This window comes from Trachemys scripta, chromosome 9, assembly GCF_013100865.1.
Source record: "Trachemys scripta elegans isolate TJP31775 chromosome 9, CAS_Tse_1.0, whole genome shotgun sequence".
Classification (NCBI taxonomy): domain Eukaryota; kingdom Metazoa; phylum Chordata; order Testudines; family Emydidae; genus Trachemys; species Trachemys scripta.
The window spans coordinates 100360948-100388558 of record NC_048306.1 but is presented as its reverse complement, the minus strand read 5'-3'; the positions used below and the strand labels follow the sequence as shown (position 1 = coordinate 100388558).

The 27611-nt window shown below is 50.2% G+C and overlaps 1 protein-coding gene across 1 annotated transcript in view; it reads right to left on the bottom strand.

Moving 5' to 3' along the window:
- TPRG1 (tumor protein p63 regulated 1) overlaps positions 1-25781 on the bottom strand; it is a 58852-nt gene extending 33071 nt beyond the window's left edge. The window contains exons 1-3 of the mRNA XM_034781624.1: positions 25548-25781; positions 22024-22115; positions 6726-6902 (exon numbers count right to left, since the gene is read on the bottom strand). Of these exons, the coding sequence (XP_034637515.1) occupies positions 6726-6902; positions 22024-22115; positions 25548-25748 (470 nt within the window). The 5' untranslated portion in view covers positions 25749-25781. The remainder of the gene's footprint in view (positions 1-6725; positions 6903-22023; positions 22116-25547) is intronic.
- Positions 25782-27611: the final 1830 nt, after the last annotated feature.

The window sequence follows — 27611 nt, the reverse complement described above, 5'->3', positions numbered from 1 at the left end:
CAGCACTGCCCCTTTGCAAACGCAAAACGCAGCACTCAGTGGCTCTTTGTTAGCTACATTCTTTGCACCACCAAAAGACACACGGGGCCCGTGGCCAAAGAAAATAGCCTCATGGCTAATTGAGAAGGGAAAGAAGGGAAAGAAGCACTATCTAATTTCATTGTAGCCAAGAGCTACACTGACCCCCTAGCAGCATCTTCCACACTCTCCGGCTCCGAGCTTCGCATTCTTATCTCAAACACAGCGAAGGTCTAGTCCTCGCCCGCCTGTCTGCCCCTCTGGTCCTTCTCCTCAGGGGTTAATAAACCAACCAGCTGGGCAGATGCTTTTTTTTCTGCCTGTTCCGGCTTCATGTTTAACACCTGTGCCACCTTGTAGCAATTGCCCAGCTATGTGGGGATCTAGGAATGCATGGCCCGAACACCCTGTTGTGTGGGTGACTTGGCCGTGGTCTGAGGGAAAGCCGCTGGCAGGGCACAACACAGTGCTAATGGGGTGTCGGTGCGCCCACACGTGGTGATGCAATGGAGCAGCGGCAGAGCGGCCTTGGTGTTTTCAGTTCCCACAGAGAACCTCTTACCGCCCTCGTCCCCTCATTGCCTCAATCAGTTTCACGTTGCAAGCCTTGAATTCCAGGTCTCGAGCAACCCCAAAGTAACTCAATGCAGAATTCACTGCTAACCACCAAATGTGCCCCCTGATTGAGAATCAAACCACACGACAGAACATCTCACGTTTCAATCTGAAACCCGAAACTGGCCCAGGACAGCTCGACTTTAGCAAAGCTTTTGATACGGTCTCCCACAGTATTCTTACCAGCAAGTTAAAAAAGTACAGATTGGATGAATGGACTATAAGGTGGATAGAAAGCTGGCCAGATTGTTGGGCTCAATGGGTAGTGATCAATGGCTCAAAGTCTAGTTGACAACTGGTATCAAGCGGAGTGCCCCAGGGGTCACTCCAGGGGCCAGTTTTGTTCAACATCTTTATTAATGATCTGGACGATGGGATGGATTGCACCCTCAGCAAGTTCAAGGATGACACCAAGCTGGGGGGAGAGGTAGATATTCTGGAGGGTAGGGATAGGGTCCAGAGTGACCTAGACAAATTGGAGGATTGGGCCAAAAGAAATCTGATGAGGTTCAACAAGGACAAATGCACTGGAAGAATCGGAAGAATCCCATGCACCGCTACAGGCTGGGGACCGACTGGCTAAGCGGCAGTTCTGCAGAAAAGGACCTGGGGATTAAAGTGGACAAGAAGCTGGATATGAGTCAGCAGTGTGCCCTTGTTGCCAAGAAGGCTAATGACATATTGGGCTGCATTAGTAGGAACACTGCCAGCAGATCGAGGGAAGTGATTATTCCCCTCTATTCGGCACTGGTGAGGCCACACCTGGAGTACTGCGTCCAGTTTTGGGCTCCCCCACTACAAAAGGATGTGGACAAATTGCAGAGAGTCCAGCGGAGGGCAAAAAAAAATGATTAGGGGACTGGGGCACATGACTTATGAGGAGAGGCTGAGGGACTGGGCTTATTTAGTCTGAAGAAAAGAAGAGTAAGGGGGGATTTGATAGCAGCTTTCAACTACCTGAAAGGGGGTTCCAAAGAGGATGGAGCTCAGCTGTTCTCAGTGACAGCAGATGACAGAACAAGGAGCAATGGTCTCAAGTTGCAGTGGGGGAAGTCTAGGTTGGATATTAGGAAAAACTATTTCACTAGGAGGGAGGTGAAGCACTGGAATGGGTTACCTAGGGAGGTGGTGGAATCTCCATCCTAAGAGGTTTTTAAGGCCCGGCTTGACAAAGCCCTGGCCGGGATGATTTAGTTGGGGTTGGTCCTGCTTTGAACAGGGGGTTGGGCTAGATAACCTCCTGAGGTCTCTTCCAACTCTAATCTCCTATGAGTCTATGAAGGCTCAGGAGGGAAATGGTCTCTTGGGACATTCATTGCATCCACAGTTCCAGCCTGAATCTCAGCTAAGAACCAGACTGTAATTCCCTGAAGTCAAACCAGGACACAGCATTGTTCAGGGTGAAGTTCTGGCTTCTTTGAAGGGAGTTTTGCCTTTGGCTTCAATGGGGCCAGGATTTCACCCTACCTCCCTGAGGGTTTCCTGTTCAAACTCAGGCCTTGTCTACATAGGACATTTGGGCTGGTTTAACCTAAGACATGAATTTAAGCGGCTTTAGTTCAAGTGCTGCAAACCCATGCTTGGAAACTTATCTCAGTTTCAGAAGGGCCTATATGAGTGTCGTTTAAATTGATCGGGAACAGGATTAAGCTAAATTAAAGTGAAATAAGAGTGTCCACGCAAGGGGGTTGCATTGGATTTCAGTTAAACTGGTGCAACTTTCCCATGTAGAGCAGGCCTCTGAAATGTGCAGTTGCCGATTTACAGCCCATTTTCTGCAAATAAAAGAATACTACATTGGGGATTCTGACTGGCGGCTGTGCAGTCTTCTTTCAAGTCCTCCTATTCCGGATGTTTTTCTTTCGCCCTCAACTTGCAGCACAAATGTCCTCTGATCCAGCCAAACTTTAAATAACTGAAAGGGTTAGGACCCACGCAAACCACCAGATACAAGTGTGATCTCACCAATCAAACCTGAAACCATTGCAAAAAGGTAATGTTTTTCACTGACCCAAAGCATATCTGCTCCGCTCCGCCACCTAGTGGCACTGATTGGTGCATGTTGTAAAACTTCTGTGGTGAAAAATGGGTTACACGTATTACTTGAAGTCCCATTGATTTGGAATCAAAAGCCAAAGAGCAGACTTCTCTCACCCACCACAACTTTATAGAGCTGTATAAACCCCAGGGAAGTTCCGGAAGTGGTGCAGTGGCAGAGAATATCCCAATCCCCAAATGCCCTGCTAAAATCCACAGACAATCCTTGGGTATAAATTACAGCTAAGAAAACAGGAGTGATGACACATTAAAGAAGGGGAGAGAGAGAATATTTTATTCCTTTATTTTGTCCCTTCTTTGCATTTTAACATTTCTACTCTTGCCTTATGCCCCGGGGTGCAGTGCCTTGCACAGATCAACATTCTGACAGTAAACACCTTCCAGCATTTCAGGTGTATTGTTTTCTTTGAGAGACTCCTGCTAAATTAATAGCCTTAAAAACACGTGTGTAAACTGCACAGCAAAATACACAGGGCCTGAGCTGGATCCCCTCTGTGCTAGTGTATATCAGGATAAGTCCACTGGCTAAATCCTCCTGCTGCGTTTCCGGAGAGTTTTGCCATTGACTTCAACGGACTGAGCTCTGACAAAGTTCAAATGAATAATGCCCAGGAGGCACCTGGCCATCTCCTTAGAGCCGCTAATCTTAGTGGTAGAGCAGCTAAAATATTGGCAAAGCCAGTTCGGCAGGGGACAAGGGAAGGGACGGAACCAGCCCGTTGTTTTCCTTGGAGTTGTCCACGCACCCGGCTGCATGCTGCCTGCTTCTCATAATTAGAGTGTCTGGACGGGAGATGCCGCTGCTGAAGCAGCCGGGAAAAGGGTTTTGCGAGCGTTTCAGACGAGCACAGTTGGAGCGGTGATTAGAACACAGACAGACAAGCCAGTGGAATCCACCTAAGATGAAAGCCCATTTCGACCCGAGGAAAGGTGCTTGTGTCACCCCTTGCAGTCCGACAGAGCTGCCAGAGGAGAGCAGTGATGGAACACACTGCCCAGGTCTCAGGCTTTCTGATCCCGCCTCAGACTGCAAGAGGCATCGTTAAAAGCTGATGCAGTCAGGTCTGAGCTACTCTGCTTTCTCCATACACTGACAGACACTTAGCAGCCTCATTTGGCCAAATCCTCAGCTGGTGCGCACCAGCCAGGTTCCATAGACGTCAGTGCCGATTTGCACCAGCTAAGGATCTGGCCCACTGTCTGCTTTAAATGTAGTCCAAAAGAAACAGAGCTACAGGAAGTCAGCCAAATTCATTTCCTCCGTGGCCCCAAGGGAGCGAATTCAAAGACTGGTGGTTATTTGAATTGAGCCTCCGTGACGTTATTTCTAATGACAACATTAGCTTGTATTTATTGTAGCACCGTTCATCCACACAGATCTCAAAGTGCTTTCTAAACGTCCCTAACATACATAGAGACACATAGAAAGCACTTTGCACAACTCCAAAATGCAGCCACTCCGGGCCGCAGCAGTGCACAGCAACATGGCCGCAGACATGAGTCGACAGAGAGGACCCAACCAGTGAACTTCAGCACCGTAAGCACAGGCCTCTGCCACTTGACTCGGGAGAAAACACCGTCAGCAAGCTCCTGTCCTCACAGAGGGTGACCACGGTGTGGCACAGCCACGTGAACATGGAAGACCAGAGCCCAGACAATGGAGGGGGCCATTATTACATGGTAACTCTGCAGCTGTCAGTTGAGGGGAAGTGTAGCGAGGACCACGGTCACCCTGGAGGAGAGGCCAGATATGACTGGCCTCTCTGGGAGGAGGAGCAGCCAGCATGGGGGAACTGTAGTTCAACCAACCCAGCCCCGCTCCCACTTCACTGTCCCCCTGGGTGGGCACGTCACAGCCAGACAGAACTTCACCACAACAGCTGGGACCGAACCCAGAGTCACATGCTCCAGGAACACAAGTGCTTCCAACCAGGGCCGAGCCAGAATCGCCTGCAGGTGGTGAAGGAAGCGGTTTCATTCCCTCCTCCCTCTTGCACACAGAGCCAGGCCCCAGCTCACCCTGGATGGATAATGGTGCTGAACACAGAGTCCCGCTCTTTGCAATGAATCGGGAGCCGTGTCCCTTTCTCCTTAGTGCCGGCCCCTCTAGCTACCCTGCCAGGACCTAGTCTGAGCTATGGACCCCCCCTGAGGGTGTCTGCCTGCCAAGGGCCTTGCTGCTCTCAGCTGGGTGGAGATCAGCAACAGCCCCTGCAAAAGAAAGGAGCAGAGCAGGTCTACGGAGCGGTAAGGAGTCTTTGGAGGGCAGCCTGGCATGCTGTGGTTAGCCATAGGTAGGCCCCAGGGCCGGGAAACAGGCAGTGACTAGTCGCTGTGGATGATGCCGTAGGACAATGATGGAGGGTTTGGAGATTGGCTGCAGAGAAGCACCGAAAAGCTCAGTGGTCCAGCGCCCCATGCTATTCAACGGGCTGGGGACACTGGGAAACCAGTAATGTTGGAAAAAACCCTCCTTGTGTAACTCAGCAAGGCTGCCCTGGACGCAGTAGAGTGAGCTGAGGCTCTCGGGCACATTTTCTCAACTCAGAACAGGGACTCATCACCGGGTCACAGATGGTCCCAAGCCGTAATTGCTGGAAAGGGCTCCCTTTAATCCGTCCAACAGCAATGGAAACAGAGTGACTCAAAGCCACCATCCCAGCCCAAACTCTGCATCAAAGACCTGAACTCTGGCCTTTGCAAAAACAAACACCCAACAGAGCCAGGGAAGAAAAACAAGGCAAAAGGCAACGAGCCATTCGAACAAATAAAACAGAGGCTGTTAAATGCCTGGTATGCACGATGTGTTGGGACTTGCTGCTGTCAGCAGCGTGAGCAGACATTCACATGCAGCCATTCATAAGACACACGGTAATTACCTTCTGCAGAGGCTGTATTGTGATGAGTTCTTGAAGCCGAGCATGATATCGCTAGCAACAGAATATCATTACAGCGGAGGATACAGGCCTTAACCCTCACAAAGCTCAGGAAAGGTGCTGGAGGGGGTGCTCTGCTGGGAGGCTGCAGGGAGCTCTCCCATTGTTAGTTATACTCATTTTACAGGGAGCCAAATGCTCATTTCACGTGAGATTATGGCAGGATTGTTCCCGGCAGGACTCTGACCTTCTCCCCCTGAGCTCAGGGAGAAAAGCTCGGAGCATCGCATAACTCTCCCCCCAGTTGGCACCATCCTATAGGCCACCTGAGTTCAGCACAGCCAACCTATGTTGGATTGACAGCTCGGGGATAAAAACGAGAGATCAACTTGAAAGTGGAACAGCGGAGGAGTCCGGCGACGCTCCGGCAGAGTTCAGATGTGGATCCAAATTTCACAGCTCATCAAGGGTTTGACTCTCAGCATCCTGGACCCGAACACCTTGCCTCTAAGTCACAGTCAATCTCAGCAGCTCCACCAATTCTGTACTGGTGGAGGGTAGTGCCATGTCCAGCTGTAGGTGTCTCTGAACCAGGCATGCCTCCTCCTGGTAGTTTGGTTGTGAGGCCTCCCTGTGCTACCAGGATAAGCTAAAGTCTTTGGCATGCTGTTCACTGCCTCTGGGTCTGACTACTCTGTTCTCTGTTCTTATACTGCCCTTATCGCTGCAGTATCTGAGTCCCTTCCAGTCATGCACGCAGTGATGTGACTAACATCCATCACCTGGGGTTCATTCTCTCTCAGCCTCTCCCCAACTTCTGTCTTTGGGATGTGGAGGAGGGAGCAACAGGAGAGCTGGACCTCCCCCTCCCATATTCCTAGGATGAGGCTTCATGGGATCAGCTTGCTTGCCTCCTTCCCCTCCGCTCATTTGGTAACAGCATCACCCCAAACGTTCCATCAAGTCCTACTGCTGCAACCTTTGCTCACCCCACCCACCACACGCTGTGCCAGGAGGGATCTCCCTAGCTCACTGCCCTGGAGAGATCCCAGAACATCAGGAGGACGCAGGAAACGACAAGGAGACAACAGTTTTCAGCTCAGCAAAGGGGCTTCAATTCCCCCCCAAGCCCTGCCTCTAGCTGCTGTTGGTACTCACTTGTCCAGGGACTTCTCAGGAAACGTGAACTGGCCATGGCAGATGCGGTCGATGTAGCTCAGGGGGATCCGCTGCACCTGGAGGCAGCTGAGCATTATAAAGTCATATTTGCAGATCAGGAGGTTGGCATCTGTGATCACCACGACACGCTCCCTCTCGTTGTTCCAGTGATCTATCCTGGGGACAAAGCAGAGAGTTCAGGCAGCGACCCTCCATGCCACTGAGGGAGGAGAGCAGGTTGTGCTGATTACTGAAGATCACAGCAGGAATCCAAGCTTGGTTTGCATCAATAACCAGCACTGAAGTTTGAAATGGCCCAGATAGGTCTACACCAGTGCCTAAGGGTGGATGGGTCCCTAGGCTTTCAGCAGGGCTGGCTCCAGCTTTTTTAGCAGCGAAGAAAAAAAAAGATAAAGTCGCGATCGGCGGCACTTCGGCAGCAGCTCTACCGCACCGCTTCATTCTTCGGCGGCAATTCGGCGGCCCGTCCTTCCCTCCGAGAGGGACTGAGGGACCCGCCGCCGAATTGCTGCTGAAGACCCGGACGTGCCTCCCCTTACCCTTGGCTGCCCCAAGCACCTGCTTCCTGCGCTGGTGCCTAGAGCCGGACCTGGCTTTCAGAGCAATTCCTATAGGCCCCTGGTAGTTTAATCCCTATTCAGTTCTGAAGGACTTTCCCATGTGGGAAAATAGAAAGCTGTTTTTTTTTTTTCTAATTTGAAATAATAATTAAAATACAAAGAAGAACAGTCTGCTTCCTGGCTTGGAAACCCCAGGGATCAGCTTGGGGCATGTTTGCAATCGTTACATCTCTTGAGCATATTGTTCACTAACTTTTACAGACGGAATGCATTTTGTATCCAGTAGGTGGCAGTGCAGAGAGATCCCCCCCGCCCTTTAAAGCCTCTCTGAAAAGTGACTACAACATTTCACGGCTTATTAAGATCTTGCTACATCTGGACCAGGGGAAAACCACACGTGTAATTCGTAAACTAGCTTTAAGGATCTGTGTCTTGAGAATCCAGTTAGCCACGATCACTCAATAAAACATTTCTTTTGTCCGACAAAAAGGAACGACTGATTGGAAGGAAGCTCGGAGCGTTTAGAATATTCAATTCCGAGTTCAAAACCCCAAAGGACTGTCTGTGAATTGTTTTAAGTCCGTGCTCTGCAACTTCGTATGTCAGCCACTTTACAGATTGGCAGGGAAAAGGCCTTGCCGCTCAAACACGTCTGTCAGCTGGGGAGCTAATCATAGAACCGGAAGGGACCTCGAGAGGTCATCTAGTCCAGTCCCCTGCAGCCTTCTTATAGGGCCCAGCCTGGCCCTGATTGGCTGCTTTCAAGCCTCCACTTGAGTGGCTCCCAATAAGCCCTTTCATGATTGGCTGGGGCTCTGCGCAGCCTCTCTGACTTGCTCTAACCCCTTCCATGCCAGAGTGGAGCAGCTGCCCCACTAGTCTCTTTGAAAAACTGCCAACAGTCTTTTGTTTTCCCCCCTAAAATTTGCTTCCTGTGGGATCTTACCTACCGAGTCCCTGAGTTTGCTAAAGTCTGCCTTCTTGAAATCCCTTGTTTCAGAGTAGAAGCCGTGTTAGTCTGTATCCGCAAAAAGAACAGGAGTACTTGTGGCACCTTAGAGACTAACAAATTTATTAGAGCATAAGCTTTCGTATATGCATCCGAAGAAGTGGGCTGTAGTCCACGAAAGCTTATGCTCTAATAAATTTGTTAGTCTCTAAGGTGCCACATGAAATCCCTTGTCTTTCTTTTGCTGTTCTCCCTCCTACCGTTCCTTAGAATCATGAACTCGACCATTTCATGATCACTTTCACCCAAGCTGCCTTCCACTTTCAAATTCTCAACCAGTTCCTCCCTATTTGTCCAAACCAAATCTAGAACAGCCTCTCCCCTGGTAGCTGTCTCCACCTTCTGAATTAAAACATTGTCTCGAATACATTCCAAGAACATATTAGATAATCTGTGCCCTGTTGTGTTATTTTCCCAACAGATGTCTGGGTAGTTGAAGTCCTCCATCACCACCAAGTCCTGTGATTTTGTTAGTGATTATGTTGATTTTAGTTTGGATGATTTTGTAGCAGATTCTCTTTCTAGTATAGAATAAAGAGGAGCTTTTAAAAAAATCCCATTAAGGGATGTCACTGAAGTGCATCCACTCCAGGTTGTGGATCCCCCAGGATTATAATAACCAGAGGCAGGTCTAAATTAGCAGAGGAGAATTTAAAGAGGCTGAGCCAAACTACATTGTGCTGCCACCCACTGGCCACAGTAAGCAACAAAAAACTTTGCAAAGAGAAGTGTGCTGCAAGACGCTGACTGCATTTATCTAGTTGCAATTACTGAGCCAGGCCTAGTTGCTTCCCAGTGAGCTTTGATCTGAGGTAACACTGCCGACTTTCCGGGTGTCAAATACACACACCGAGGTGCTAAGACACACTCTCATACAACCTATTCTACTCTGTATCGATTATCACCATGGTATCTCAGAGCTTAAGGGTGAGCAAATGTGCACACACAAAAAACCCATTGATACACTACACACAAGAGTATCTGTTCCCTGAGCTCTCAGGAGCTCTGGAACGGACAGGTACCCTTCTTCCCCCCGTGGGACAATCCTGATTTTTGATTCATCAGGGTTAATTGACAGCACAGGCGCCGACTCCGTGGGTGCTCCAGGGCTGGAGCACCCACAGGGAAAAATTAGCAGGTGCTCCGCACCCACCGACAGCCAAGCGCCCCGCTTCTCATCTCCGTCTCCCCCACCCAGCATGCTGCATTCCTGCTCCTCCCCCTCGCAGTCAGGGCCGGCTCCAGGCACCAGCTTAACAAGCAGGTGCTTGGGGCGGACAAAGGGAGAGGGGCAGCACCTGCAGCAATTCGGGGGCGGCAGGTCCCTCACTTCCTCTAGGAGTGAAGGACCTGCCGCTGAACTGCCGCCGCCGATCGCGGATTTTTTTTTTTTTCCAATTGCTGCCGCTGATCGCGATCGCGACTTTTTTTTTTTTGCTTGGGGCGGCAGAAATGCTGGAGCCGGCCCTGCTCGCAGTGCTTCCCACCCCCCACCCCCGCCGCCTAACAGCTGTTTGGTGGCGATTAGGACTTTCCTGGAGGGTGGGGGAGGAGCAGGGACGTGGTGCACTCAGGGGAGGAGGCAGAGAAGAGGTAAGGCAGGGATGGGGACTTGGGGGTGGGGAGGGGGCAGGGCTGGGGTGGGAAAAGGCAGGAAGAGAGCAGGGAGGTTGGGGAAGGGGTGGAATGGGTGTGGGGTGAGGACGGTGCAGGGGCAGGAAGAGGTGGGGCAGGGGCGGAGCGGGGGTCAAGCACCCACTGGGCAGAGGGGAAGTCACAATAAATGGAGAGATGTTTTTGGTCTATCCACTAAATAACTCGCCCTGGCCAGAACCACTTTTAAAGATGTGTATTTAAGCTTCAGACAGGGCCACTGATGGTCGGCAGATATTGCACTTGATGGACAACTGGTCCAATATAACACACCATTTGCCTTGAGGCCTTTCAGTGAGACACTTAAGGAGCTCAATCTCTTTAGCTTCCTGAAGAGAAGGATATGAGGTGACTTGATCCCAGTCTATAAATACCTCTAGTGGGAGACGGTACCGGAGATTTGAAAAGCTCCATGGCCTAGCAGACAAAGGCAGAACTGCAGTGGCTAGAAGCTAAAGTTAGACAAATTCAAACGGGAAATGAGATGTAGATAGACAAGATTAAGATTAGATAAAATAGACAGACAGCGACTGATTTTTAACGCTGTGGGTAATTAACTATGGGCACAACTTACCTAGGGATGTGATGAATTCTCCATCAGTTGGAATTGTTAAATCAAAATTAGGTGTCTGTCCAAAATAGACACTCTAGCTCCACCACAAGTGGGTGAAGTTCTCTAGCCTATGTTACACAGGAGGTCAGACCAGATAATCACAATGGTCCCTTCTGGGCTTGGAAAATGAACATCTAGGTCGAGACTGTATATAATCTCTCTACATGCTCATCTGCCCTGGGAAACCATGTAATAAGGACCAGGATAGCCATTAGCACATGTTTCCATCATAGGGAGCTCATAGGAAAATGATGCATTTCATTGTTATCAGAGCCACACACCCACTCTACATTCATTCTGGCCACAGAAGGTATTCCCTGGATACTGTCACGGCCCAGCCACCAGACGTTAACATCACGTCTGACACCAGGGCACCAGCAGGCCAGCGTGTTGGTCCCTGGGCTAGGAGAGCTGGGAATGGCCATATGGGAGGTGACAGTAGTGGGGGACTCAAGTGTGGGGGTGAGGGGGTGAGGTGCCAGGAACCCCCGAAGAGAGGTCAGTCACCCACAGGGCAGGATTAGGAGCTGAGAAAACCTGGGGATTCATGTGCCCCCCCCCAGCTACAGGGTTCTTACAGGCACAAAGAGACGCTGACTCTTGGGGGCAAAGGACAGCGCTACCACCCCGATGCAGACTCTGAGGAGTTGTAGATGGGGATGGCTATAGCTCGATTACAGAGACGCTGCTCAGTTATCCAAACGCACACTCCAGAGGCCTGGAAAGGGCCAATCCAACTCCTTCGGCCGTCAAAGGAAAGGCGGCCGCTGCCCTCAGTGAATGCCTCTAATGCAGGAACACAGGCGCCGGGGCAGAGCTCCGTTTGCACCTGCCCGGTTCCCTGAGATGGTCTCTGCTGAAAAGTCAGAAGTGTTTGCGATTTCCACAGTAGTTAAGGGGAAGGGGGATACTGACCGGTATAATAAGGCCACCTCGTGGACTGCACTTAGCAAGCTCGGGCCAGCACCTCTGTCAGGCCAGTGCTGGGCCCTGCTGAGCTGAAGGGGGTGAGGAGGGACCGTAGCATCATTCTGCAGCTGCCCCCACCAGGCCCACGTTGGCTGGCAGAGTTTGCTGGAGCACAGCAGCCTTGGGCCACGTCCCAGACAGAGAAGGATAGCCCAGGGGCAGCGAGGGGGTGATGTCAAGGTGCTATGCCAGCTCTGTGCCATGCGGCAGTGCCTCCCCGCACTGGGGTGCATCCCCCTCGTGTCAGATCCAGCAGCCACCCCACCCCTGGCTGCTGCAAGAAGGGACAGGCCAAGAGCAGACATCGCGCACGATGCAGCTGCAGCAGCCCGGGAGCTATTCTGTGCACACTTTGCGGCCTGAGCAAAACGGAGTCGGTGCAGGAGTAAGGTCGGGACAGGTAGCGAGCCCATCGTGGGCAGGTTGGGAATCGGCACAGCTTAACTCCGGTGCTCCGGATAGCAGGGAACTAGGAGTGTTTCACCCAGGCGCTGTCAGCAACTCCTCATGACCGACAGCGCTTTCTGGGCACGGGACCAGTACGCGTGGTGGGCTGGGGGAGGGAAAGGGAGGTGCCGCACAGCTGTGTAGTTAGGCACAATGGGCACAGGTGACCCACTCCCTGGCAAACCGCCTGCCCGCTCCAGTGACAGGAGAGGGAGATGGGAAGCACAGCACCTGGATCTGACGGCTCGATTTCATGGATGGAAAAAAGCAAGAGGCTCTCTCTGAAACACGAAGAAGAGCGGGGGGAGGGGGGGGAGAGGGAGAGGTTTGCAAGCTATTTGCTGTCTTTTTTGTGTGGAGGACAGCGAATGTGTGTGGTTATGGGGAGCGTGTCTCCCCGTCACCCCTCCGTAGGCCAGCCCCGAACTGACACAGTCTGCCCACAAGTGTGTGTGACTGTCACGGCTGTCTGCTACTGGCTAGAACGTCAGGCCTGCTCATGATTGTGGTCGTATCATCCTTTAGCAGCTGCCGACTACAGAGGAACAGGAACCGGAACATTACCACAGCGAACAGCGATGCCTCTGCAGTCCAAGTATGCCTGGGACCAAGCCTGAGGACGCTGTTTTGTTGTTTAGCCACTATCCACACTACCTGCCTGCAGCCACGGATTTGTTCCTAGGAGTGCCACTTCGTGGTGCTTCTCTAATTAATGAGGGGCCGGATTTGAGAGTGGATCAGGTGGGCAAAAGCACCCGATCTAGGGGTCAGGTCCTCTAACATTCCTCCAGGATGAAGAGTATCTGAGAGATACTGATTGCCCTCCCCTGGGCGCATGCCTAAACACATACACCTAAACAAGGTCAAAATGCAGAACACAATCCTTGCACTACAGAACTAAGCAACAACAAAACAGCTCCCCCCCGCTCTCTCTTACCAGTTGCAGGGTGCAAAAAAGAGGAGGCGAGGGGTGGTTGGATGCATGGAGGGTAATGCAAACAGCTGGCTGGTGAGACTGCAGGGATATCGCAGAGGGATGCAGGAAAGCGAAAGCGTCTGGGTGGGAGTGTCATAGGGCTAAGAGAAGAGACCCATTAATCATCCCCGCCATGGCTTGGGCATAAGAAACATTTGGAGCTAAATTGTCACAACTCAACAGCCCCCTCCCTCCCGTAGATCCCCGGGGGAGGCAGATTAGCATTGTATATTGCTAACGCTGTTGCAAGCATTGCAAGGCATTTTGGGGAAGGGTTAAAGGTTTGAGTGTGGAATGGAAGATTCCTTTGCAGGCTGCAGACCCCAGAGGGGGAAGGAGGAAGAAAGCAGAGAACGGGTTAACGCGACACTCCATCTTGCTCAGTCAGAAGATAAGGCACCGACTCCAGCCCAAGGCCGCAGCTCACAGCCGACACTTGGCTGCCTGCCGAGAAAGACGGGGGGCCTGGAATCCAGCTACCAGCCATGAGAAAGGAAGATGCAGCTGAAACAGACCTGCAGAGGCAGCCCACAACGAGTGAGACAAGCGAAGGCCAGCACAGAGGACAACAAAGTCTAGTCAGTGTGTTTTGGGAAAAGTTGCGGAAACCCCAGAAAGCTGGTTTTGACTGGTACAAAAAACAGCAGGAGTAGAGGTCCCTGAACGGAACACCCCCAAAGGAACCCAGGACTTGAAACCCTCCTGAGAGCTGGAGCACCTCGGAGATCACAGCGGACCCCGGACGACCTGGGCCCAGGACAAAACGCCCGCCCACCCCTCCCCCTCTTCTTCTTCTTACGTTACACCCAGACTTCGGGTAGTGCGGGTGTGAGTATGAAAGTGGGTTAGGGCTTGGGCAGGGCCGGCTCCAGGCACCAGCCCAGCAAGCTGGTGCTTGGGGCGGTAGCTTGTAGGAGGCGGCGTCCCGCCCAATCCTAGGGCGGCACGGCCGCTTTTTTTGTTGTTGTTGTTCCGCTCCGGCCGCCCTGCAGGCGTGGAGGACGGGAGCGCCCTGCAGCAAGCCCGGCAGGACAGCCCTCGTCCTTCCCTTCCCGCCGACCGGAGCGGTGTGGAGCCCTCCCGGCAGGGGGCACGGCGGGAGGGGCCGGGTGGCTGCGCCCCACTGAAGCCCTGGCTGCACCCCTTCTCTCTCTCCCCCCGCTCCCTCCCCCTCCCCCCGCTAGCCGGGGCACATCTGCAGGGCAGGGAGTCCCTCTGCACCCTGGCTCCGGCCGCGCCGCAGGGTTGTTGTTTTTTTGCTTTGCTGTTCTGGCCGCCACGTTTTTTTTGTTTTCTTTTTTCTTTTTTTTTTGCCAGAGCCGGCCCTGGGCTTGGGGCACTAAACACTTCCTTCCTTCCTCTGCGTGACGTGGGGGGGGGGGAACCCCAGCCCCCCAGCACTCTCCTCTGTTATTTTATTATTTTATTAATAAAGCTTTAAAACTTAGACACTTGGCATGTTTCGTCATCTCCTCCCCAAACGATCCTGTGGCCTCAGCCTGATCACCCCACGCCTCAGGCAGATTGGTAACAGAACTCTGTCACGAAATGAAAGGGAGAGCAGGACAGCGCCCTAGAGACAGCGACAGCGCAGCAGTTGAGCCTAGCCTACGAACCTCCGTGCTTGGAGGAAATTGGGTGGGCTGGGGGAGGGAAAGGGAGGTGTGTGACCCCCTTTTGCAAGCCTGGCAGCAGTGGGCAGGAAGGAGAGGGATAACACACCTCCATCATGGGCCGGGGCTGAAGAGACCCGGTGCCATGTCAGAAATAAAAAGCCAGTGGCCGGTATTGGATAGCCCTCGAAAATATACTGCAGGCTCTAGAATTGGGATCAGGAACCAAACTCCAAAGGCTGAGCTGTCTCTCAACGGGCTCCAAACTACAGCAGCTCAACAGACTTGACAGGACAAAGTTCCAGGTCATTAGAAAGGCCAGGTGGGTGAGCTCAGATCGTGTATTGGACCAGTTTCTGTTGGTGAGAGAGACAAGCGTTCAAGTTTACCCACAGCTTCTGGTCTGGAAAAGGTACTCAGAGTGTCATGGCAAAATACAAGGTGGAAGAGATTGTTTAGCACAGTGGCTCTCAACCTTTTCAGATAACTGCAACCCTTTCAGGAGTCTGATTTGTCTTCTGTACCCTCCCCCTCACCCCCCCAAGGTTTCACCTCACCTCAAAACGACTTGCTTACAAAATGTGACATAAAAATACAAGTGTCACAGCACACTGTTACTGAAAATTGCTGACTTCCTTATTTTTACCACATAATTATAAAATAATTTAATTGCAATATAAATATTGTACTTACATTTCAGTGTATAGTATATAGAGCCATACAAACAAGTCATTGTCTGTATGAAATTTTAGTTTGTACTGACTTCGCTAGTGATTTTTATGGAGCCTGTTGTAAAACTAGGCAAATCTCTAGGTGAGTTGATGTACCCCCGGAAGACCTCTGTGTACCCCAGGGGTACATGTGTACCCTTGGTTGAGAAGCCCACTGCATGATCTAGACCATCCCTGACAGGTGTTTGTCCAACCTGGTCTTAAAAATCTCCAATGATGAAGATGCCACAACCTCCCTAGGCAGTTTATTCCAGTGCTTAACCACCTTGACAGTTAGGAAGTTTTTCCTAATGTCCAACCTAAACCTCCCTTGCTGCAATTTAAGCCCATTGCTTCTTGTCCTGTCCTCAGAGGTTAAGAAGAACAATTCTTCTCCTTCCTCCTTGTAACAACCTTTTAGGTACTTGAAAACTGTTATCATGTCCCCTCTCAATCTTCTCTTTTCCAGACTAAACAAACCCAGTTTTTTTATTCTTCCCTCATAGGTCATGTTTTCTAGACCTTGAATCATTTTTGTTGCTCTTCTCTGGACTTTCTCCAATTTGTCCACATCTTTCCTGAAATGTGGCGCCCAGAACTGGACACAATACTCCAATTGAGGCCTAATCAGAAGAGCGGAAGAATTACTTCACGTCTTGCTTACAACAAACCTGCTAATAAATCCCAGAATGATGTTCGCTTTTTTTTGCAACTGTGTTACACTGTTGCCTCATATTTAGCTTGTGGTCTACTATGACCCCAGATCCCTTTCCGCAGTACTCCCTCCTAGGCAGTCATTTCCCATTGTGTGTGTGTGCAACTGATTGTTCCTTCCTAACTGGAGCACTTTGCATTTGTCTTTATTGAATTTCATCCAGTTTACTTCAGACCATTGCTTCAGTTTGTCCAGATCATTTTGAATTTTAATCATAGAATAATAGAATATCAGGGTTGGAAGGGACCTCAGGAGGTCATCTAGTCCAACCCCCTGCTCAAAGCAGGACCAATTCCCAACTAAATCATCCCAGCCAGGACTTTGTCAAGCCTGACCTTAAAAACCTCTAAGGAAGGAGATTCCACCACCACCTCCCATTCCAGTGCTTCACCACCCTCCTAGTGAAAAAGTTTTTCCTAATATCTAATCTAAACCTCCCCCACTGCAACTTGAGACCATTACTCCTTGTTCTGTCATCTGCTACCACTGAGAACAGTCTAGATCCATCCTCTTTGGAATCCCCTTTCAGGTAGTTGAAAGCAGCTATCAAATCCCCCCTCATGCTTCTCTTCTGCAGACTAAACAATCCCAGTTCCCTCAGCCTCTCCTCATAAGTCATGTGTTCCAGCCCCTAATCATTTTTGTTGCCCTCCACTGGACTCTTTCCAATTTTTCCACATCCTTCTTGTAGTGTGGGGCCCAAAACTGGACACAGTACTCCAGATGAGGCCTCACCAATGTCAAATAGAGGGGAATGATCACGTTCCTCGATCTACTGGCAATGCCCCTACTTATACAGCCCAAAATGCTGTTAGCCTTCTTGGCAACAAGGGCACACTGTTGACTCATATCTAGCTTCTCGTCCACTGTAACCCCTAGGTCCTTTTCTGTGGAACTGCTGCCTAGCCCTTCGGTCCTTAGTCTGTAGCAGTGCATGGGATTCTTCCGTCCTAAGTGCAGGATTCTGCACTTGTCCTTGTTGAACCTCATCAGGTTTCTTTTGCCCCAATCCTCTAATTTGTCTAGGTCCCTCTGTATCTTATCCCTACCCTCCAGCGTATCTACCACTCCTCCCAGCTTAGTGTCATCTGCAAACTTGCTGAGAGTGCAGTCCACTCCATCCTCCAGATCATTAATTAAGATATTGAACAAAACCGGCCCCAGGACCGACCCCTGGGGCACTCCGCTTGATACTGGCTGCCAACTAGACATGGAGCCATTGATCACTACCCGTTGAGCCCGACGATCTAGCCAGCTATCCTCAATCTATCCTCAAAAGCACTTGCAACCCCTCCCAGCTTGGTATCATCTGCAAACTTTATAACTTTTGTCATAAGACAAAAAAAGGGGGAGGGAAGGTTAGCAGGTTAGAGATTGTTGTAATGAGCCATAAATCCAGTGTCTCTATTCAGTCCATGATTTTTAGTGTCTAGCAATGTTATGAATTTAAGCTCCCAGGCTTGTCTTTTGAAGGTGTTGTGCGGGTTTCCTTTGAGAATGAGGACTGATAGGTCACATATGGAGTGATCTGTTGCATAAAGTGTTCCCCCTGGGTGATGTGGTGATTTTTGTCTTTTATCATTTTCCTGTGTGAGTTCATTCAAGAACGTAGGGTTGCCTTGTTTCACCCATGTCGTCATTAGTGGGGCATTTAGTGCACTGGGCGAGGTACAGTGGCACAACAACACTGCAAAGTCCAGGGGTCATTGGACAAATCCTTCAATAGTCTGATTTAGGGCTTAAATAGATTCAGCTAGAAAAAAAAAGGGTTTTCGGTTCTTGTCGTTGGCTTTTTTCTGAAATGTAGGGCACATTTTTCAAAAGGGCCTACGTGACTTAGGGGCCTATGTGACTTAGGAACCTAAGTCCCATTTTCAAAAGTGACGGGCATTTAGGAGCCTAAATCTCATTGAAGGGCAGCGGGTTTTAGGTTCCAAAGTGCCCAAATGATTTTTGAAAATGGGACTTGGACTCTTGAAATTTTTACTCAGAGTCTCATCTTGGACAGCTGGAAACAAAATCTAGAAAGAATATGTGGTTGGTTTTGAATGCGCTAAGGCCCCAACCCTGCAAACCCTTATGCAAGATCGGGTCCCATGCTTGTCAAGTGCCTTTGACCCATCAGGATAAACTGCCCTGTACAAATTCAGGTGATTAAATATAAAACGAGGGATGGAATTTCCACAGCCACCTAAAAGATTCATACATTCGAAGGCCAGAAGGGACCATCTAGTCCAGGGGTAGGTAACCTATGGCACGTGTGCCAAAGGCGGCACGCGAGCTGATTTTCAGTGGCACTCACACTGCCCGGGTCCTGGCCACCGGTCCGGGGGGCTCTGCATTTTAATTTAATTTTAAATGAAGCTTCTTAAACATTTTAAAAACCTTATTTACTTTACATACAACAATAGTTTAGTCATATATTATAGACTTATAGAAAGAGACCTTCTAAAAACGTTAAAATGTATGACTGGCACGCGAAACCTTACATTAGAGTGAATAAATGAAGACTCGGCACAGCACTTCTGAAAGGTCGCCGACCCCTGATCTAGTCAGACCTTGTGTGTAACACAGGACATCCCCAAAATATTCCTACTGCAGATCCTTTAGAAAAACATCCAATCTTGATTTACACATTGCCAGTGATGGAGGATCCACCATGACCTTTGGTAAATTGTTCTAGTGGTACCCGGTTGCCACTCATTTTAATGCACACTGGGAATCCATTTGCAGTAGGCTTTCAACGCCAGCATGCAGAAATTGAGACGCCGAGGGCTGGGATATTTCGGCCTGTCTTTAGAAGGAATGGACGTGGGGTGCCTTTAAATCTCACACACCCGCCAGCCCCAGCACTGCTGAAGTAGCTTAAAAGAAACTCACTGACACATCTTCACAATCAGCAACGAAATACTGTACCTGGACTACAGCAGCCGCCCCTCCCAGCGGCCTCATCATACAGGATGAGTCAGCGAGCCCGGCTTCACACAGAGAAGAGCAACTCGCACCACAGCTGGTCTGTGCAAACCCTCCCGCGCAGGGTTGGAGCTTTTAAAAACATAGCAAATATACACAAGCTCCTGGAGAGGCCAAAGCAAACAGCAGCCCTGCTAAATGGGTTCCCGAACTCCCGACAGCTGAGCACAGGCAGACTTGACTAGCTACTTGCCAACCAGGTCACAGGACCACAGCATGGCATCATTAGTGCAAGTAAGCGTGCCCCTAACCACTGATTGCCAAGCAATCTGCTGCATTGGCCATGTACATACACCGCCACAGCAATATTTACCCCGTCATTAAAAGGCCATTTCACTATCGTTACCAATACACGAGAGGTTTTAGACTCTGGAACGTTGCCCCAGGGCTGCTACCTACCAGTCCGTCTCCGCTATAGAGATGCAGATTCTTGGGCTGGTTTTGTCCTATAACCTTTTTTTGTTTTTTTTTTTTTGCACAATGTGGGGAGGGAGGGAGGGACAGGAGAGAAGAGGAAGGATGGTCCCGTGCTGAAGGGACTCAGGAGTGCAAGTCCAGAATTCCCATGTAACCGCCCTATGCAGCCTGTCCTGTGTCTCAGTTTCCGGTCTGTAAAATGGGGATAAATACTGCTCCTTTTCAGCCACTCTTTGTCATGTCTATTTAGGTTGGAAGCTCTTTGGAGGCGAGACCGACACATACTGTGTGTCTGTGGAGCACCCAGCACAACAGGGCTCTGATCCTGGTTTGGGGCCTCTAGGTTTTGCCTTACTAAAAATAATAGATGATCATCACATTCACCTGGGCACTAAAGGGGGGAAGGAGACAGGTGGCAGGAGGGTGAGAGAGCTTTTGTCAACGTTCTCCAGGCTTTTGGGGCAAGTGAAAGGTGCTGACAACTGGGAGACTGGCGACATCTAGCGGCAGACCAGTACAGCCCCAACAGCTGCTCTTTGCCTCCATCCGCCCCACTGTCCTGTCCACCTGCCGCGGTGCTGTTCTAAAGGGACCACTCCAGGTTGCTGGTTCCAATCCAGCCCTAGCCAGTGGTGAGCAAAACTCACTGCTGCCTGGTGGAGCTGCGGAGCTCAGCCTCATTTCCAGTCACGACAGCAGGTGCGTTACAATAATCCTCGCGTCACCTCCTCTCCCGCACTGAAGTGGTGTTTCAAGATCGTTACACATCATGCAGCAAGTGGGAGACAGTGAATAAACCGTCCTATGGTCCACAGCCTCTCAAGGGCGTGAGCCACTCCACTGTCCCTCAGGGAGATGCCAAGCTGGTCCCTGGCTGGTGTCAATGGAAGTGACTCCCTCGAGTTCCCTGGAGCTGAATCCAGTCACACCCACCGAGGGTTGGGCATGATGTCTTGTCTGCTCCTTACCCGGGTGGCAGTCCTAGCGGACTTTTAGAAAGCACCAGGAGGCGACACCACCCCGTCTTGGGAAATAGTTTGTGTCTCGGCAGGAGAGACTGTGATGTCTGGTGCTGTTCTGGAGCCCATAATGGCTGTCAAATCCACCTATGTAACCCTGGCCCTACCAGCCTCTTTCTCTGTACTTTCGAAATAGCTCAACTATGTCAGGAGCCACATTAGACTCATAGACTCATAGACTTTAAGGTCAGAAGGGACCATTATGATCATCTAGTCTGACCTCCCGCATGATGCGGGCCACAAAAGCTGACCCACCCACTCCTGGAATAATTCTCTCCCTTGACTCAGCTGTTGAAGTCCCCAAATCACGATTTAAAGACTTCAAGTCACAGAGAATCCTCCAGCAAGTGACCCCTGCCCCATGCTGCGGAGGAAGGTGAAAAACCTCCAGGGCCTCTGCCGATCTACCCTGGAGGAAAATTCCTTCCCGACCCCAAATATGGCGATCAGCTGAACCCCGAGCATGCGGGCAAGATTCTCCAGCCAGACCCTCCGGAAAAAGTTCTCTGTAGTAACTTTTAATATCCCATCATTGACCATTGTTACTAATTACCAGCGATGGCACGTTATTGACCTATTGACTAAAATCACTTTATCCCATCAAACCATCCCCTCCATAAACTTATCAAGCTTAATCTTAAAGCCAGAGAGGTCTTTCGCCCCCACATTAAATGCTGTTCTCGTCTCAGATAAACCCAGGGTGCCACCTGCAAAGATCCTTAACTGCAGAACATATGCACTCCCGGGCTTGAATGACATGTCATCTGTGAGATTGAGGAGTTGTCATTTGCCCCACTGCTGGGATCCTTTTAACTAGAAATAAACACAACAGAGAAGGCAATTTCCAAGTTTCAGCAAAGAGACGAGCTCTGGCATCAACCTTTTTCTTTTCCTTAAAAGAAACTGCTCCCAGAGCCCTTCGAAGCAAGATTGGCGATGATTCGGTTTCCCAGTCCCTGCACTAGCTCTTAGAAAATGACAAAAGAGGCACAGATGACCCCAGAATTAACAGTTACATTGACATTGTTTATTCTTTGGTCTGATGATGATGACGACGACACCACCACCACCTACCTCTTATCTAGCACTTTTCATCAGCAGATCTCAAAGCACTTGACCCATTTCACAGATGGGGAAACTGAGGCACAGAACAGGACAGTTACTTGCCCAGCATTACCCAGCAGGCCCATGACAGTGCCAGGAACTGAATGCAGGTCTCCTGAGTCCTAGTCCATTGTTCTATATACTGTTGCCAATATAATAAATAACACTTACACAGCACTTACGGTCAACATGATTTACAAAACACTAACAAAGGGATCATCGATATTAAGAGACTCCACACAGCTCTTTATAGCACTATACTGGAGGCATAGGCCCACTTTGTTCTGTGTCTGGAATTCCTCTCCCTACAGTTTCTCTTTCAACAGGAAGTTGTGCTACTGGCTGATGTATCTATGCAATCACTTCTCAAAGCAGAACCCAGAGAGCTTAACCTAGTGTCACTACGTGACACCCCTTCCCTCCCATTGTTGCTTTATTTCTGACAGCCCATAACAAAGCCATCACCTCAGCCAGTGCCCCATACATCATGGCTACTCACTCGGACAAAAGCCAGAAGCTCTGAGCAGTTTCCCCCGAATTCTTGACCACATGGATTTTTAGATCTTCTATGGCTTGGTCAAATGCTCCTGGCTAGAAAGGGAGAACATCAGAAAAGAACAGTAAGATAAACATGATGGAAAGAAATTACAGCTCAAACACACACGCTCCTCTTATTCTAATCCAAGGCACTGGAGCAACGCTAAATCCACACAGGTGTCTCCTTCAAAGTATCACATCTCAAGCCTCAGAACTATGGGATCTATTCGTAACATGGTTTTTATTTGGAAATGACTCCGTCATCTGCCCTCTGTCGGCCTTCCAGGGGGTGGGGGTTCATCTTATATACACAAGCTAAATGTGGCATCCTTATTGTCCAGTTGTTTGAGGGTCCATCATGAGGTGACAATTATTCCTGCTCTGAAAAAAAACAAGAATATTGTTCAAACAAGAACAGGGCTTTCAAAACTACCAAAGTAACCACCCAGATGCGTGTGGAGGGAATCCAAGATGGCAGCTGGTGTTGGGGCAGTCTCACGGGTTAATACAAAGGCCGTCCATTGGTTTATGGAAGTACCGCACATTTCAGTCGATTTGTTCATTTGTGGGAGCGTGTGTCCGTCTGCCCGTGTGATTCCACTGACTTCAGTGGGGGTACTTCACATTTACATGGGTATAAACAACATCACATCCGGCCTATATTACTTGGGTCTTTAATATTTGTGATGGGGACACAACAGAAACGGAGGAAGGTGGTAGAGACCTGGTATTTCATCACTGGGCGTGTGAGGCCGCAAATGGAAACTCACAATACGAGTTCCATCTTTTCTTCTTTAAAATGAACAGGAAATTGCCACTTTCACCTGGTTTCAATATAAGCCCATAAACCAGCCCTGGTCCACTTGAAAAGTCCCTGAGCATCAGCAAACCTTAGCTGTGTATCACGCACCACCAGGAGAGTCTCACGTGGTTTCACTTTTCCTAACTTAGCTTTTTCACAGCAATGGTCACCTAGCTGTGCAAGGCCGCTGTTCCTTTGGAAAGGAAGCAGCACAGGGGACCAGAGGGGACAGGGGGTCTGATCGTAGGCACCAACTCCATGGATGCTCTGGGGATAGAGCACCCAGGGAAAAAAATGCACTGGCAGCCCTCCCGATCAGCTCCTCTCCCTCCTCCCAGCACCTCCTGCAGAAGGCGCTGGAGGCAGGGGGAGGAATGGGGGCTGGGCAGGCACACTTGGGGGAGGGGGCGGGAAGAGGTGGGGTGGGACTGGGGGCTTGAAGGAAGGGGCGGAGTGGGGGCAGGGCTTGGGATGGAGCAGGGGTTGAGCACGCCTCCAGCAACTCATAAAAACGCCATCTATGGGTCTGATGCAACTGAGTTTGACTGGCAAAGCCAGCTGGTCCTTCTACTGAAAGCGCATTATCTGTAGAGGTGCTCGGTGCCCTCACCCCTGAAGTCACTTTCCAGGATCAGGCTCCAAGGATCTGATCTAAAGTGCAGTGAAGTCAATGGGAATCTTTCAATGAGCCTCAGTCAGTGCTTAATTTGTAATGAAAGACGTGCCAGGGCTCAAGCAATTTTTTTACATTCATAATCGATGCAGAGCTCAGAGGTGCTGGGGCTCTGAACCGCCAGGCCCGGCGGTGCCGGGGCTCTGGGCCTGGCCTTAGTACCAGGGAGGCTTAGACCGTCTGCACTCTAGGGAGGCTTAGAGCATCTGCATTATTCTGAAATAAAGGCCTCCTCAAGATGGCAGCATGAAAAGCCAACTTGCTCTATGAGCTACCTTGATTTCATAGAATATCAGGGTTGGAAGGGACCTCAGGAGGTCATCTAGTCCAACCCCCTGCTCAAAGCAAGGCCAATCCCCCAACAGGTTTTTTTTTTTTTTTTTTAAACTCCAGTTCCTTAAGTGGCCCCCTCAAGGACTGAACTCACAACCCTGGGTTTAGCAGGCCAATGCTCAAACCACTGAGCTATCNTCCCCGTCGAGGTCTGAACCAGGCACGGTGCTCCCAGGGGGCATATCTCCCGGAGGGATAGCTCAGTGGTTTGAGCATTGGCCTGCTAAACCCAGGGTTGTGAGTTCAGTCCTTGAGGGGGAGGGGAAGGGGTTGACAGCATGCAGGGAAGCTTGGTATCTATATGAGACAAACCAGTGTCATACATGCAACTGCGTCTCAGAACACAATGCAGTGCCCAGAGCCTGCTTATTAGAGTCCTGCTGCCTACAATAGACTGCAAGTTATAAAAAGGCAACAGGGAACCGTTAATTAAATAGTAAACGATCAAAATGGTTTTAGCTCCTTTCATCTGCATATAATTTACATTCTTAAGTATAAATTTAGAGAGAATTTCCCCCCTCCCCTTCCGGCTTTCGGGTCCGATAGCTCGTGGATGGCAATCTGAGGGGAACTTTTAAATACATAGTCAGTGGAGATGAAGTATTGTTCCTTTTGTAAGACACTGCTTTGGATCAGCGGTCTCCGCCACCGAAACAATGCTCCTACTCACAGCATACCTCAAGTTATTAACCCTGAGTGCTACTTTTCCATCCAGGAAGACTCTGCATTAAATAGGTATAAGAATGAAGGGCTCAATTAAGCCCAGTGGGAGCTTAAAGCACTCAGCACCTCCAGGAGCTACTTAGGATCAGGGGCTAATAGCAAATGCGCTAAACAGTGGGTCGGAGATGGCCAAGGAAATATATTCCACAGAGTGTATGCGCACTCAGACTTCGTAGCTACTAACGTTAAGGAAAGGGCTTGTCAGGTGCTTTAGTTGGTGCCGCCTGCATCAGTGAATGATAATTTTCTAACATTTCCACTTAGTGGGTTCCTAGACTGAAGGGCCCTCCACAAATACAATGGAGGCCTCCTCTCCTTTGGGAATTTACTCCCTTTCCAGCCCATCGGTGGCTAGCGAAAGGAGTAGCTTCACCAATGCAAATCTCAAGTGTAGAAAAGCCATAATTTGCACTGATGCAGGTTACTCAGGGTTCAGACAGGGGACCAGCTACCTCGGTACAAATTGTGGGTTTGTCTGCAAGGAGTTCTGGCCGCTGACTGATAGAACTGAGGCAAAGTCCCACATTAGACAAGGCCGTTGATTGGATAAAGCCCTCTCATAAGCTATTACTTCTCAGTTATCCTTGGGGATGTCACACAGTTGGTTACATCAAATTGAATTCCAGACTATACCCTCCAAACACTGAGGAAGTTCCGGTGTGAGCTATACCCCATGCCCATGTGCAGGGAAGACAGTGAACACAATTTATGGTGTGTGAGAGTTTCAGGTGGAAATCATGCATGCCCGGAGGAGACTAGACTCACATGCAGGTTTTTTCCCAATGAACCTAAATCATAGAGGGTCTGACTCAACTCCTAGCCACATAAAGGTAGATCACTCCAGATCTTCTTGGCAATTCAGGGACTGAATATCCAGGAGGAGAACCCAGGAGCCAAGCCATTCCGTGGGCAGTCTGTTAACTAAGGGATGCAAACAGGGGTGGGGTTTGCTTACCCTTGTAACAAAGAATTTCCTCATGGCATGCTGGTTGACGTAAGAATTTGGGAAGGGAGTAGACTCAGAAGTCACAGATGGGGACTCCTTGCCTCCACTTGGGTTGAACTCTGGACCTTTTCCATCGCCTGCTTTTCTTTCGCCCGTCTCTTCCATTTGCTCCACCATCTGGAAGTCTTGGTTGTGCTCACTGTTAGACATTTCAGCTGCCTAAAAATCAAGCAAGACAGAACAACCAGAACGTCTGATCAAATCCTTTGTATTACTACTAAATGAAATGCAAGCGCACGCCAACTGGGCAAAACCCAATGAATGCTTAAACCCTCCATGCTTTTCCATATCTATGGCCTTCAAAATATCATTCAGCTGCATTAGTAAATGGCATTAACATCACCTTCCTCGTTTGTAGCAACTTTCATCCAAAGATCTCAAAGTGCTCTGTAAATATGCGGTAGGTCTCATAACCCTCCCTTTGAGGAGAATACATGTTATTCCCATTTCAAACATAGAAAGATGACCTAGGCCACCCAGGAGTGGAAAAGCTGGGAACTGAAGCTTGGTTAGCTCAGTCCTATAATTTAACCACTGTGGACAATACTTCCGCTCAAGACGTGCCAAGACCATCGTCCAAACCTTCTTGTGAAAGAGTGGACTCACAGCTGCAGCACCTCCTTATGGCCAGACTTGGTGCAGCAGCTATACCTCTCTAGCACCCCCTGCTGATGGTGGGTCTGGTTCTGCGGTGGTCTATCTTCTTGTAACTTGGCCCTCTGGTCAGGTGACAATTTGTTCTCACCATTCTGGGATCATAAATTCCAAAAGTCCTAAGCACAAGGTCTTCAGCCTCAACTCCAGACCCTGTTGTCCTCACACCCTTTTCTCAGTTCTCTGTCATTTTGTCCCCTTCTCTGGACTCATGCCATCTTGCCGCTAGCTAGTAGGAGAACCCAGGCACAACCACTCTTCTGGGCTCCAGCCCAGGGATCCTATAACCAGCAGCCAAAGACCACCCTATCCAGCACCCTGGACTTTTTCCTACTCAGCATCTCTCAGGTCTTCTCCCCCCAAACCTGCCAAGGTTAACCCTTCCCTCAGGAGCCTGGACTCACAGGACTTTCCCTTGGAATCCCGTAACAAGTTCCCAAACCGCCAGCGATGAACCCACTTCCGCCCTCCTTGGACTTGACATTACATCCCTCTCAATAGCCTCCCCGGCCTCTCTCCATGGAGGTCATGGAATCATTGGGTTAGAAGGGACCAGAAAGGTCATCTAACCTCAGGTCCAAGTCCTGCCCTTGGTCAGAGCTTCCCACCAGAGCCTGTTCCCCTCCGGTGGCTGCTCTGTAGCACTCCAGGACGCTTGCCAGACTTCCCTGTTCCAGAGAAGATCCCAATGCCAGCTCACCCCAACCTCTCTAGTTCCAGAAGTGACTGCAGCATTCCTCGCTCGCTACCTACAGCCCCCTTCTAGTCTAAAAAACTCCCTCTGTGTACAGTCCTCTCCTAGCCCCTCCCCAGCTGCACTTCCTCATCCTGAAGCCTGGCCTACCCTCCAGGTGCAACCTGGTATGCTCCCTGGTCTCCGTCTCTGGCCCACATTAGCCCTTTCCTTGCCTGCATGGGGCATACACCCCCTGTAGCGGGGTAGACACCCGCTCCTGCCCTGAGGAGCTTAAAGTCATCCCTGGGAGAGGGCTGAGAGAAAAGCTGGGCTGATTGGGAGGCAGCCTCAGCTGGAGGACATGCCCCAAACAGACCCAGCTGGCCCTATAAAGGTCAGGGCAGCCAGGAGCTCAGAGGCTCTCTCTGGTCTGAGAGGGAGCAGGGCCTGGCTGCCTAGCAGAAAGGGTACTAGGAGTGAAGGAGGGATGGGGAAAGCCAGAGGAGCAGGGGAGCTCCTGGCTGGCAACTCCCCAGGCTGCAAGGCCTGGTTTAAGGCCTAAAAGGGTACTGGGTGGTAGAGGAAGGCAGCAAGTCCGAACCCCCTTGCCTGTGATGAGTGGCTTATACTGCAGTCTGCCCCAGGGAGTGGGGCTAGATGGTGACTGGCAGTAGCCCAGACTG